Genomic DNA, 12,639 nt, shown 5'->3' with positions numbered 1-12,639 from the left:
ATGTTCAAAACTGGTGGCCACTTGTTCTTGGCAGTGGGGGCAAATGATCCAAAGCCTCACCAGGAAGACCTAAAATCTAGGTAGTACTAGGTGCACATCAGTACAATTAGGCTTTAATTAATTACTTATTATTATTAACTCTAATTTCTCCCCCCCCCCCCCCACAGAATCTATAAATTGGTAGGGCAATACTTTGACCAGCAAGATGGGCTATCCCTCCAAAGTAAGAATGTAACTGACATAACCGGATTTGCTTACCGGAAACACTATTATCTCGTCTTCGGCATGACTCACTCGGTAAGGGACAGAAAATTAAACGTTAATTCAAACGCTGTCTTGACCTTATTTTTATCAAACTTTCTCCTTGCAGGAGGGTTCACAAGTGTATAGATTCGACACAGAGCTGAGGACTCTGACGCTGGTCCAGCAACTGACAGACCTCGATGTTTACAGTGTTCACTACTTTCATGAACAACAAGAGAATAGACATTACATTATTATGAATAATGGTGTAGAACCCAAGCTCTACAGATGGTCAAGTGTGTAAAGTGCAAGTTTCTGATTTCTTGAAATAAATTTGTGCCACATAAATGCCAGCCTAACACTTTTTTGCTTTCTTAATCAGATGAGCAGCTCCTCTTGTGGCAAGAACTGAATAAAGGCACTGATGTCGATCCAGTAGGTAGTATACAAACCTTCACATTTTCATCACTGGAGTCCATCATTATGGTTGCCTATGGTGTAAGTATTAAGTCTTGTCTCTAGTTTTTAAGGCCCTTTTTTTTTTTTTTTATATATTTACTCGTAAATGACTCCTTCTTTTACTTCCAGAGTAAAGTGGTGTTTTATACAGATGATGTATCTGCACACTTCAACTCTAACTTTGTCATGCATACCAATTGCAATGGCATAGGTGACCTTTCACTAGTTAAGATTAACACTGATTATGTCTTAACTTATGTTTGTGTGGAAAGCAGTGGTACAACAGAACTTAAGACTAGACGTGTTGTTATGGACTACATCGATCTAGGTAAGATTAAGAGTTAATAATTAACTAATATTGCATATAAAACTTTTGCCGTCTGAAACGGTAAAGGTCTTTGATACTATACAAATGCAGTCCCAAAATACTTGCTCTTTAAGAGTAAATATTTGGATAAAGGACAAAGTATAGCCAAATGGTGCTATGACCCTATACTTAGAAAAGTTGCCATCGCATTCAACTATGACTAAACTTGTTAAACTCTTCCCTCTGTCCAGTCTCTGGTGACTGGATGGTTTCACCCTCTTCAAGTCTTGAATACAATACTACTGTTAGGCATTTAAAAATGTTTAATGCTATTAAACTATTCCAGAAAAACCTACAGACGAAACGGACCTCCTCCTACAGTGCCTCGACACTCTCAAAGAAGACCTCGATTCTAGAAAGCCAACCATAGAATTTTTGGGAGAGGTTATTGCAAGTGATCTATTAATGACCACTGACAACTCTCAGGTAAAATGTCTATATTTCTAGAAATAGACTTCCATACTGCATTAAATTTCTTGCTTTAATTATGCTTAAATGACTTGCAGACTTGGCATGGACCACTAACCTTTACTGAACCATGTACTGTAAATGGTCCAGCAGCTGTTCGACAAACCATGACTGTAATGGGTGACGGTAGTGCACAAGCAAATGAGGAGACTTATAACCTGTTCTTAACTAAAACTGCAAGTCTAGAGGTTGGTAGAACTTTTATTTATCTTATTTTAACTGCTTATAATAATTGCTTATAATAACAAGGCTTCTAATACTCTAAAATTTTCAGAGTGGCATCTCCACTGTGAACTCTGGAATGGACGACATACTCTACCATTCAAAGGATCAAACAATCGTGGGATCTATTGCAGCAACTCTTCTTACTGTGGATAACTTCGAATCCAACTCGACAAGGCTTACAGAGGTTGGAAATTTCTAGAGCTATTTAATACGATCTCCAGGTTTTAGATCTTGGCTCCAATTAACTTTGGAAACCTTCTTCCAGTTGAATGGAACACCACTGCTAAGCTTAAGTCAAGTGTTTATGATTGATGGTATTGACCAAGCTGTAAGTTCTTCAATGTACATAAACACCATGAAGGCCGATATCTTCGGTACACGGGATGGAACTGCTGCGGCAACAATAAATGGAGTAAAAACCCACCGTGAGTAAGGGTTTCATTAGGTCTATGCCATAGATGTAAACAAAGCTATAATTGATAAATGAACTTTACATTTCAGAGTTAATGAGGAAGAGCCTAGCTTCTCAGGTTGTAACTGGGAACATTAATTTTGAAGACTATTTTGTACAAAACGTCGAGGGATCGACCACCATAGAGTCTCTAGTAATTAATGGCATAAACACCAACGCAATTGTGACAAGAGATCAAAATGTCACTTTCCTCGATAAAAAGACTTTCCAGCACTTGGTGGTTCAAGAGGACACAAACATTGACCTGCTGAATGAAGTAAGTAGGATGGCAGGTGGTCTAGAATTATGCAAGTTGCACATGCTAGAAAATTTACCAACTTCTCTTTTTCAGGTTGACCTCTCTGGCCTTGCTGAGGATCTTGTGTATATGAACTTGTTCACGCCACAAGTTTTGGATGGTCACTTTACTCTGCATGATGTAAATGTTGATGGGAATGTTGATGTGATGAACATTAATGATGTCGGCATGAAAGAACTTGATACGATGGTTGTCAAAACTTCTGGAGACTTCACATTATCTGGTAAACTGCAACCTGGAACTTATTTCGGCAAATTGTGCTTACAAAAACTTGGTAATTAGTTGCTTACCTGTAAACTCCCCTACAGGTGATGTAACCTACCCGGACCTGGGAGTGTCTGGAAGCATGACCAGCCCAACACTGAATGGGATTGCCAAGGACAACATTGTTGATCTGCAAACCACTCACATTCAGGGCCAATATACCTTTGAAAGTGCTAATGTAGCAACTGCTATAGAGTGCGGTTTACTAAATGGAATCGACGTCGATGTTGATGTGGTCACCATTGATTCTGACCAAACTATAACTGGCAAGTTTGAGAATTTAGTACAAGTTTTAAAATCTACTTGATAGAACCAGCTCTTAGACATGCTTTATCCAACTTTTAGGTCGACTAACCTTCATTGATGACGTGGTGGTTAGTGGGATTGAGGGAGTAGAAATGGTTGACGCTGCTACTATAAATGGCCTCCATCCAAAGAGCCTCGAGACCTTCGATGACCAAGGAAACCTTCTTATTAAGACTAATGTTACCTTTACAAACACTCTGCATGTAAGTATTGTAAACTTCCTTATGAAAGCCTGCCTTGTAGCTAATTGTCAGATTAGCATTAAAATGTACCCCCCCCCCCCCACAGGTACTGGAAGATGTTACTGTAGATGTTATTAATCGTTTGGATATGAGCAGCATTGAAGATGGCTATTGGAGGAAAAGCCCTAACCAAATCATCTTGGTGACACCATCTCTGGATAATGCAAGATTCAAGTAGGTAAAGTCTCTTGTATTGTATTTATCTAGCCTTAATTTTTAAATGCAACTAAGCATTGAGCTCTTTACAGAGCTCCTGTGACGGCAATGTCTATAAATGGTCATCAGATGGAAGACTTCCTCTCTGTCACAGGACTTCAAGCAATTGAAGGAACCTATACATTCCAGGTTGGTTAGTGATTGCAGTAACTTCTAAAATTGTTAATACTTACTAGTTGAAACCTTTTACTGTACTTAACTTTTGTTACAGGGCTTGGTCAGTATAGTTGGTAACCTCAACATGATGGAAGGAAAGGCTATAGATAATGTGGATGTGTCTGCACTAAAGGATAATCTGGTAAACTTGGCTGACGACCAAACTATAACTGCTCCAACGGTAAGTGCTGCTAATAAATTAATTTTCTTGTGCCTAGGTATCGAATAGGTGTACAAACTGTCTAATTTTTTCTTAAGAGCTTTGCAGGGAAAATCGGCGTCTCTGGTAGCTTGGACTTGGATGGCAAGTTGAATGGCTGGGATTTGAATCAAGACTTGATGAGACTTGACTTGTCCTTGCCTCACACGGGTGAGTAAGCTAAAATGTATAGTCTACCAACTATTTCTTGGTTAAACAATTAATTTTGAAATGCCTCTTCAGGTTCCCTCAACTTTGTGGACAAAACTACAGCAGCATCACTGAGTATCACTAGTGCAGATCTAGTGGTCCAGAGCCTAAATGGCATGGATGTGCAGTCTGCTGTGTCTGACTTGGCCTTTGGAATAGATGATGTCCTTGCTGGGCCCTTGAAGTTTACATCCAGTGTAAATGGTAAGTTTAGATATAAAGTGCTATAATAATTTACATAATTATTGGGGGCATGGTCTAACAATGCTTCACCTTGCAGCAAACGACCTCCATGTTAGTGGATTGGTTGACGGTGTTGACGTGACGGATCTTGTGGACCGCAGCCTTAAGAAGACCTCTGCTACACCACAAGCGGTAACGGGGGCAATAACGGTTAACAATGATGTTCACTTTGATCAGAGCCCATCTCTGGCTATAGTTAACAGCAAGGACTGGACCACCCACCTCGACAAGGCAAGAACATGTACAATTTTTAAATTATATTTTGGAAAATACAAGCTACAAGTGGGTTAATTTTTTACCTAAAATTTCAGGTTGTGCCACAAAACTACAACGGTGCAATTGGCGGAAAGAAGACCTTCACGAAGCCAGTATCTATATCCGGCAACTTCAACCCAGCCACCATAAATGGGTTTAGTGTAGCTGTGCTATCGGACAGAATACTGACCAAGAGTACAAACCAGAATGTTGGCAGCAAGTACACAATAGATGGCAATGTTGCAGCCAGTATGTATATAAGTATGCCGTTCTTGGGTAATAATTGTATTGGAAAGTTTAGCACTTGAGCATTGAACCTTCCCCTGCCTACATAAGAGTAGTTTGAAATATGGCAAAGGTATCTTGCAGTTTAATGGCTAGAATTGTTTAAATTTAATTGCAGAAAATGTTGATGCACCAGAAATTGATGGAGTAAACACTGCAAACCTTGTATTAATGGACCAAGCCAAATCCATAAGTGGATTGGTTAGTTTTGCAGAGAACTTGGAAGTGAAGGATGTTACTTCAGATTTGGGAGTACTTGATGGCTGTGACCTTGTTCAGGTATGGTAATCTAGCCTTTTAAGCTTTAAGCACAGAAGAACTGAGAGCTTGCATTAAGTGTGGCCTCTCCCAATTTTAGCTAAATGCTTCTACTGTATGGAGAGCAAGTGATGGAAGTATAGAAATATCCTTCCCAATAACCATGGTATCAATAGACATTAGCCAAGATGTTGCAGTAAAAGCTGGTGTCAATGCTGGCACATGGGAACTGATGTCTTTCCTAAACACACTAGTACTGAAGTCTTCAAATCAAGAAATTTCAGGTAAGGCACCCTATTGTACCTGGACATTCCCAGTAGTGCAAGGGTTTGGGAACTCCTTGTAACGGTCCTTTCAAGCAAACTGGAGCTCTTCCAAGCTCTAAGCTTCCTAACTCTAATCTTTAGATTCTATAGTAACAAACTTGCTCAGACCCTCCCCTCCCCTAGTTGTGCATACTTCGAATGCTCTGCTTTATTCTCTACTATTCTGTACTCTGCCCCCCCCTCCCCCCAAATTAGTTAATCTAAATCCTGCTCTAAATCCACATGGCCAAACTTTGTTTCATAAAGTTTGGTTTTCATCTAGTCACTAGAATGTAGCATATTAAAACTAACTTCAATTGCAGGCAAAGTTGAATTCATCAATGACATTACATTAGCAAGCTTGGTGGCATCAACTGCAGATGGAGTAGATATTGACAACCTGTATGCTGTAACTGTCCTGGATAACCTCGATGATGTAAGTTGTGGAATTCGTGTATAGTGACCCAATTTTGTAATTCTTTTACCCCATTAACTGTTTTTCCCTTTTTAAAAAAAAAAAAATTTCCACAGATCATAAATTGTGACATCACCTTCACCACAAATTTGAACACCCAAATCCTGTCCGTGGATGAGGTTTCTGGTATAGGTTCTGAAGGCATACTAATAAATTCCTTTAATGTGACCAAAGTAAATGAGAAAGCGGTCCTTATCCAGGGAGGACCTTACGTGATGACTGGATTGAAGAGTTTCACTAGTAGTTTAACTGCTGGTGGACTAAAACTTACTGGTGGGTAAATCTCTTCTTAATTTCTTTACTTGACCTTTACTTGACCAAACCCTGAACTTGCCTTAATGTTAACCTTCTTGGCCTACAGGATCGCTAGGTGGCGTAACGGTAACGGACTTCGTGGTAGTTTCTGCAAATAGTAGACTAGCAGATGGCTTGACCTTCAAAGCACCCATAACGGTCAAAGGAGATCTAGAGGTAAGTATTTACATGCTGTCCAGGTTTAACTTTCACTCTTGACAAATTCTTTAACGTCTCCCTCTTATTAGGTGGAAGGACTGATCGATAGTGTTGATCTAGAGCAACTTCTAACTGATAGAATCAGACTTGACACGCAAGAGACCTTGACCTCTTCTACAAGCTTCGGCGGCTTAAAAGTGGAAGGTCTGTAATCTTTTTAAAAATGCACTTGCAAGCCTTTAAATCACCAAGTTTAGAATTGCTGTCTTGTTAAATATGCATCCTGATGGCACAATATTGCTCGAGGGTTCTTGTGGAAAGTAGCTAGACCAAGTGGTCTACATTAAAGTATCTTGTTTTCACAACCCCTATCGCCATTTTAATTTCAGATAGTCTTGTCTTGTATCTCATTCTAATGAAGACTAGCTCAAGTGTTTGACATTAACATGAATAGTTACTAGATGCTGCTACAAACCTGCTTGGTATTGTTCCCTTGCAAGTGCATTCAAGCTAGAACTTGAAGCCCTGTACCTTTAAATGGTTAGTAAAGCATTGCTCTTATTTTTTAGGTGATCTTGTGGTTAAAGAAGTTGATGGAATAAAAGTCAAAGACATTGTGTTGAAGTCTGGAAGAATTCAACAGGATATTACTGGGCCCAAGACCTTTAATGGAGGCTTCCAAGTAGAAGGGGAAATCCAGGCTACTTTAATTAATAATTTGGACATCCCAGCATTAAACCTAAATATTGTCCGAAGGGATAGATCGGCTAAAATAGAACACGACTTGGTTGGTATCCATTTTGTTGAATTGTCTGCACAATTCAAAGGTGTGGTTGATATTAATTATATACTGCTTAAACAGATATTTGAGAGCGCAGTAGAAGCCAACACTGCAATTGATGTGACAGGAGAAGTGAACGGCTATAGATTATCCGATGTGGATTATGCCCCATCGGTATTGAATCAAAGAGTTCTTGATCAGAGTACAAGACTACACAACCTCAATAGCACGCTTTCTAATACCTTCATTAACACGCAAACTCTTGCTTGTGGTAAGTGATGCTTGGTTATTCAGGTCTTTAAACCTTAACGCCTACATGGGCCCTTTATAGGTATCGCCTTCCCATGGACCACATCCCTAGATATTTCACCATTTTTTAACGTCAAATTCTGTAAACTTGACACTTTCCCTTTTTGCCACGGTACCATAAGGGTGTCTTAGAACTTGATGCCAGAGTTAGACTAACCTTTCTAGAATCACAACTTTGCTTTACTGAACCAAACCCTTCCCAGGAAAGGGATTTACCTCAAGCCCCAAATTTGTTTTATGCCTTGAATTACCTTGGATGTGGCAGAATTTAATAAATCCCTCATTTCAGGCATGTATGAAACGCTAATGTATGGCGAGCTGGTTAGTGTACAAGACGTAGCAATAACGGGAAAAATGAGTTTTGGATCCTTCAGTGGAACTCCATTTTTGGCAGTAAGGGAGTGTGATGTCCTATGCACATGCGCCAGCCAATACTCCTTCTACCATGTGAGTTGATAGTGGAGACTCTACAGCACAACTCGAAAAGTTCTAAACTTGCTAGGTTTTGGCTTTAGTAAAGTGCACTAAGACTTTACAAGTCTTTTGTAGTAACTTGAAGACTTGCAAGTGTTGTAGTGCTTCAGGTGACTGTTTTTATATGAAAAATTAAATGTTAATGCCAGTTCTACTCCTTCAACATGGAAACCACTACTTTTAGATACAAAATAATGGCTACTTGCTGAAAGACTTCAATGATACCTACTCTGCCTTCATCTTCGACACGGAGGGTTATGAGGGGACCGGTCTTGTGAACAAGTATGTTGCTCTGTAGTAACATTAAATAGAATGCCCCAAATTTATGACTACTTTGTAACGCTTTTCAATATTCTAGCTGCACTGGAGAAACTGTACTGAAGACCTTGCAGCTCTCGGATTCTAGCCACCCTATTGGGAACTTGGGTACTCTAGCTGATGTTGCAGTGTTCACAGTAAATGGCATCCCTTATGTGGTGACTGCAGGCACAATTGCAGGTAAGAATTGTAAACAAAGACTTTGGTGCAAAAAGTGTCCTCTAATCTGGCCTTTATGGCAGACTACACTATCGAACCTCTTTGCAGAAGGAAATCTTGGTGCAACATCTAGTATTCATGTAATAAAGTTAATCTCTACACCAGTGGTCATCTGGTCCCTGCAGACCTCGTATAGTGCCTCAACAGTGGATGTAACCTTGGCAAGTATATGCAGCATTGAAGAGTACTGTTTTTTTTTTTTTTTTTTTTTTTTTTTTTCTTAATTTCCTGAATTTTCCAGGGTGACCATGGGTGGATGCTGTTGGTTGCAAATCACATGGCTTCGAATGATTCGATAGATCCCTACACTGCACCATCTCAGTTGTACTTGTGGTCAACCACTGAGGAAAAGGTAAAAAAAAAAAATGGTTTAATGCAGACTTAATGTAACGTAAACTTGTACACGTATACAAACTGTTATAATTCCAGTTTGACCTCGTTGATGACTACATGGGTCAATGGGTTACATCAGGCATCTTCCTAGATGCAAAGAGTGCTCTCAAAGAGCAATACTTCTCTCTGGCACAGCTGCAGGCTGCAGATTGTCCTGTGTCTGAAGATAATGTGAAATATACAACAGACGTTATGGTAAGTGATGCTGTACACTGAATTTGCACAAGTACTAGTCTGGCTTGTATAAGCATTTTAACTTTTTATTTCCCCAAAGGTGTTCAAGTATGGCCTGACTGGATATCGGCCTTATCAGAGGCTGCTATCATATGGTGTGGTTGCTCAGGAATCCATCTACATAGGGGATGATCTCTACTTGCTGTTGCTCTCTGAACTCTCTCAAACATTGGATGTGTATGAAAACTCCCCAAATGAGGTAACTATTTTTTTTCCACCTAGTTTTAACTTTGTCAACAGCAGAAAGCACTTAAACTAATTCCCTCTTATCCAACAGGGATTCCGGCTTTATCAAAAAATCCCAGTATGCCGTACCCCAATCGATGTAACGAGGATTGTGGTATCCTACCAAGAACTTCTGCTGGTATCTTGCAAAGAACCAGCCCAAATTATGACTTTCCAGTTTTTGGAAAAAGGATTCACATACAGGGAATAGACGAAGGGTGTACATCTATGTAATTTATATGATTTTTAAATAATTCTAAAGAACAAAGTGGTTTTTAAATTTCCTGAAGCTATAAGCTTCAAAATAACAAAGTTCCTTACAAGACCGTGTCTGTTTCAATTGACTTCCCAACTGAAACTGGGTTGCAATAACTTTTAATCCACCATCCTCATTTAAACTTACTCGGCTATTTATTGCTACAGTAGCAATGGTTAAAGACTTATTTTTGTAACCTGGGTCTCCTGAAAGACCGCTAGTTTAGGCAATCACTATATTGTACCTCCATCCTCCCTTATCCCTTAGCTTAGATCTTTCCCTTCTCTTGACAAGTTTTAGCATGGTAACTGAACATGGAATCAAGCACATTTATCTTAACCCTTCTGGAAACGCAAACCTCTCCTCATGAATGACCTCCTTACCTTGTAACTGACCCAAGCCCCACCCTAAGGTATATTGGTGAACACTATCTTTTTTTTTTTTTTTTTTTTAGTAAAGTTAGGCAAACGACCTCGCCACAGCTCGGTCTGCTGTGGACAAATTGTGCCCAGTGGTAGAAGAAGCATGCTGGGCTGATCAGTTTAGTAATGCTTTTACGCATTACTAAACGCATGAAATGGCCATATAACTAGTTTTGACTGCCAGTTAAAACTAGTGGTAACGGCATAACCGTTTCCAGTTCCCCCTGTCCAGCACTTTCCCCTAAAAGTCATATGGAGGGGAGGTTGCTTAGGAGACTGAGGCCTAATATAGGGGGAAAAAGAAAATACATGCGGTGACCAATGTAACAAGTTTATGTAAAAGTAAATTATAGATGGCTCAAAGTACCCCCCTTTCTTTTTTTTTAGGGTTCTGCAATATTTCAATGCCTAAAATGTAAAGGACTTTAACATCTTGTATCAACACAAACTTTAAAACCATCTTCCCCTGCCAGTTCAAGGAATGGGTAAAGTGGGATCAGTCGCTAGGGCCTACTCCCTGCTGGATGATAACACGTGTTGCAAACTGTAAAATTCAAACTACAGGGTCCCAGACATAAATCTAGGGCAGCTGGGTTAATCCTTAACTAGTTGTCACGGTACTTATTTGGGGGTCTGGTACATAAATATTAAAGTGGAATTTGTTTTGCCTTGCAGAACACAATGCTTGTAGACTAACAATTACATCTTGCATCAACATTAGTCAAACCTAATCTAGAGGCCAGGCATGAAGCCTACTCGTCCCAAGATTCCTTTTGCTCCTAGCTTCACACTAAGCTCTACCTCAAACTATCCCGTCATAATTTCAAACCTAAATCCAGCTTTTCCCTTCCATTGTTCTATAAGACGATCTATTCTCCACCCATCTACCCTTTTCCTCTGCTCCTTTTTTAATCCCTCTTTAATCTATTAACTTCCCATCCAGAAAGCAAGCCATCCAAAGCTGCTTAAACCTGATCACTGCTACCTTGTACACTCTCCAATTCCTCTATTTCTATGGCTCTATAAAAGATTTACCTAATGTCTACACATCCTCGGTTCCCTCTTTGTCTCTTCCCCAAAAAGCTCCCCCTCTTCAATGTTCCACCATTCCAATATACTTGCCACTCCCAACTGGATGCTTACATCTTGATCCCTCCCCTCCATTCTTACCCCCAATCCCTTCCCCGTTGTCGTGGGGGGGGGGGGGGGGGGGCTTAGGAGGCGGAGACTGGGACCCAGTGCTGGGGAACTCTCCAACCTTGGGACTCGGCCCTCGACTCAACAAATTTTGCATGGTCTTTTTTTTTTTCCCCCCCTACTTTTCTGTCCCTTCACCAACCCCTTCTACTATCCCCTTCCTAAGGTGTGAGCCGTGCTGAAAGGATGAAAGGCTGACTTTTCCAGTCCTGAACGGCCTGAGGGAGCCATGGGCCTGGTATTCCCCTGCTTTTGTCTAGCCCTTACCCCTCAAGCGACCCTGAGGGGTGGACCGTTTCTCTCCCAAACATACTCCAGGCTTATCATGGCCAACAATGAATAACCATAACCATTAACCATACCATTATTAGAGGCAATGACTTGCCTCTTCATCAAATAGCTCCACCAATTCAAACTCGCCCGATTCCCTGATCCCAGGCTCTCCTTTGACCACGGCTCTGAACACTAAAACTAATACCCCGTCAATGCCGACTAGTACAGTATCCACCCTAATAAACACCCCAGGAGACATTTCTACTCCCAGCATGCTCAACTTCAACTATACCCCCACAACTTTCATCAACTACCCCATCCTCCCTTATTACTACCTTACAACCTTATTGTCCACCTCCCCATAACACTACCTCCCTCAACACTACTCCCTCTTCCACATGCCCCTGTCCTTCTACCCCCATCTCTACAAAATTCTTAAATCTATTTAGCCCAGCCAAATGGGACTGATTTTTCGTGATCCCTCCCACAACTTCTCACACTTTCTGCTTTGACAACCTGTTTTCATTTCTCAAATGCATATACATCCTTCACTTGATCTAACCCCTATACATTACCTTACCCAACCTTAACCCATTTACTCGTCAATTCCTTTGCCCAACTTTGACAACTAATCACTAACTCAACCACCCTTCACTACCATTTACTATAGTGCTACATGACCTTAGATGTCTAGCACATTTATTTTGCTTTTAACCATTAACCATTAACCCTCCATTCTTCCTAATATTCCATCTTCCCCTATTCCCTTATCTTGCTCTGGATGGTTCTAATTCTCCAGCTATTACCCATATTACCTTTTGAGGGGGGGAAGTTTACCTACAGCTTCCCTAAACATTCCGTGTTATCTCAGGATCTCAAGCTTAAATAGACTTCACATGGCAAACCCATGCTACACCCCCCCCCCCCCCAGCACCTAAGAGGCTGTTGTAAGTCCACCAATATTGCCAAGATTACTTTCCATAGACATGACCTCCCCTCCCCCCCTCAATGTTTACACTGGAGACCCCACAATCCCTTGCTAGTTGTGTGGGAGGGGTGGGGGCAATTTAGGAAGCGGTTCCAAGGCATTGGACATTAGCCCTTGCTTCAAATAATTTTGCAAGAGTTTCCTTCATCAC

At 40.6% G+C, this 12,639-nt stretch overlaps 1 protein-coding gene across 2 annotated transcripts in view; it reads left to right on the top strand.

The window, feature by feature from the left end:
• Positions 1 to 9,620, top strand: part of LOC125030755 — an 11,056-nt gene extending 1,436 nt beyond the window's left edge. For both annotated transcript variants that reach the window (XM_047621016.1, XM_047621017.1), the window contains exons 6-41: positions 1 to 80; positions 168 to 297; positions 371 to 539; positions 626 to 741; positions 832 to 1,030; positions 1,356 to 1,495; positions 1,576 to 1,725; positions 1,812 to 1,946; positions 2,028 to 2,187; positions 2,264 to 2,490; positions 2,566 to 2,755; positions 2,841 to 3,062; positions 3,142 to 3,305; positions 3,391 to 3,518; positions 3,593 to 3,689; positions 3,772 to 3,897; positions 3,975 to 4,086; positions 4,159 to 4,329; positions 4,406 to 4,599; positions 4,680 to 4,872; positions 5,027 to 5,187; positions 5,267 to 5,450; positions 5,795 to 5,907; positions 6,003 to 6,219; positions 6,308 to 6,417; positions 6,489 to 6,603; positions 6,969 to 7,186; positions 7,262 to 7,451; positions 7,779 to 7,936; positions 8,148 to 8,245; positions 8,322 to 8,461; positions 8,549 to 8,661; positions 8,742 to 8,852; positions 8,930 to 9,088; positions 9,168 to 9,326; positions 9,405 to 9,620. The exon at positions 1 to 80 is cut by the window's left edge and continues 141 nt beyond it. In XM_047621016.1, the coding sequence (XP_047476972.1) occupies positions 1 to 80; positions 168 to 297; positions 371 to 539; positions 626 to 741; positions 832 to 1,030; positions 1,356 to 1,495; positions 1,576 to 1,725; positions 1,812 to 1,946; positions 2,028 to 2,187; positions 2,264 to 2,490; positions 2,566 to 2,755; positions 2,841 to 3,062; positions 3,142 to 3,305; positions 3,391 to 3,518; positions 3,593 to 3,689; positions 3,772 to 3,897; positions 3,975 to 4,086; positions 4,159 to 4,329; positions 4,406 to 4,599; positions 4,680 to 4,872; positions 5,027 to 5,187; positions 5,267 to 5,450; positions 5,795 to 5,907; positions 6,003 to 6,219; positions 6,308 to 6,417; positions 6,489 to 6,603; positions 6,969 to 7,186; positions 7,262 to 7,451; positions 7,779 to 7,936; positions 8,148 to 8,245; positions 8,322 to 8,461; positions 8,549 to 8,661; positions 8,742 to 8,852; positions 8,930 to 9,088; positions 9,168 to 9,326; positions 9,405 to 9,563 (5,508 nt within the window). In that variant the 3' untranslated portion in view covers positions 9,564 to 9,620. The remainder of the gene's footprint in view (positions 81 to 167; positions 298 to 370; positions 540 to 625; positions 742 to 831; positions 1,031 to 1,355; positions 1,496 to 1,575; positions 1,726 to 1,811; positions 1,947 to 2,027; positions 2,188 to 2,263; positions 2,491 to 2,565; positions 2,756 to 2,840; positions 3,063 to 3,141; positions 3,306 to 3,390; positions 3,519 to 3,592; positions 3,690 to 3,771; positions 3,898 to 3,974; positions 4,087 to 4,158; positions 4,330 to 4,405; positions 4,600 to 4,679; positions 4,873 to 5,026; positions 5,188 to 5,266; positions 5,451 to 5,794; positions 5,908 to 6,002; positions 6,220 to 6,307; positions 6,418 to 6,488; positions 6,604 to 6,968; positions 7,187 to 7,261; positions 7,452 to 7,778; positions 7,937 to 8,147; positions 8,246 to 8,321; positions 8,462 to 8,548; positions 8,662 to 8,741; positions 8,853 to 8,929; positions 9,089 to 9,167; positions 9,327 to 9,404) is intronic.
• Positions 9,621 to 12,639: the final 3,019 nt, after the last annotated feature.

The sequence above is a fragment of the Penaeus chinensis genome, chromosome 11 (assembly GCF_019202785.1).
Source record: "Penaeus chinensis breed Huanghai No. 1 chromosome 11, ASM1920278v2, whole genome shotgun sequence".
Taxonomy (NCBI): Eukaryota; Metazoa; Arthropoda; class Malacostraca; order Decapoda; family Penaeidae; genus Penaeus; species Penaeus chinensis.
The sequence above is the reverse complement of the archived record's forward strand: the minus strand, read 5'-3'. Positions and strand labels throughout refer to the sequence as shown.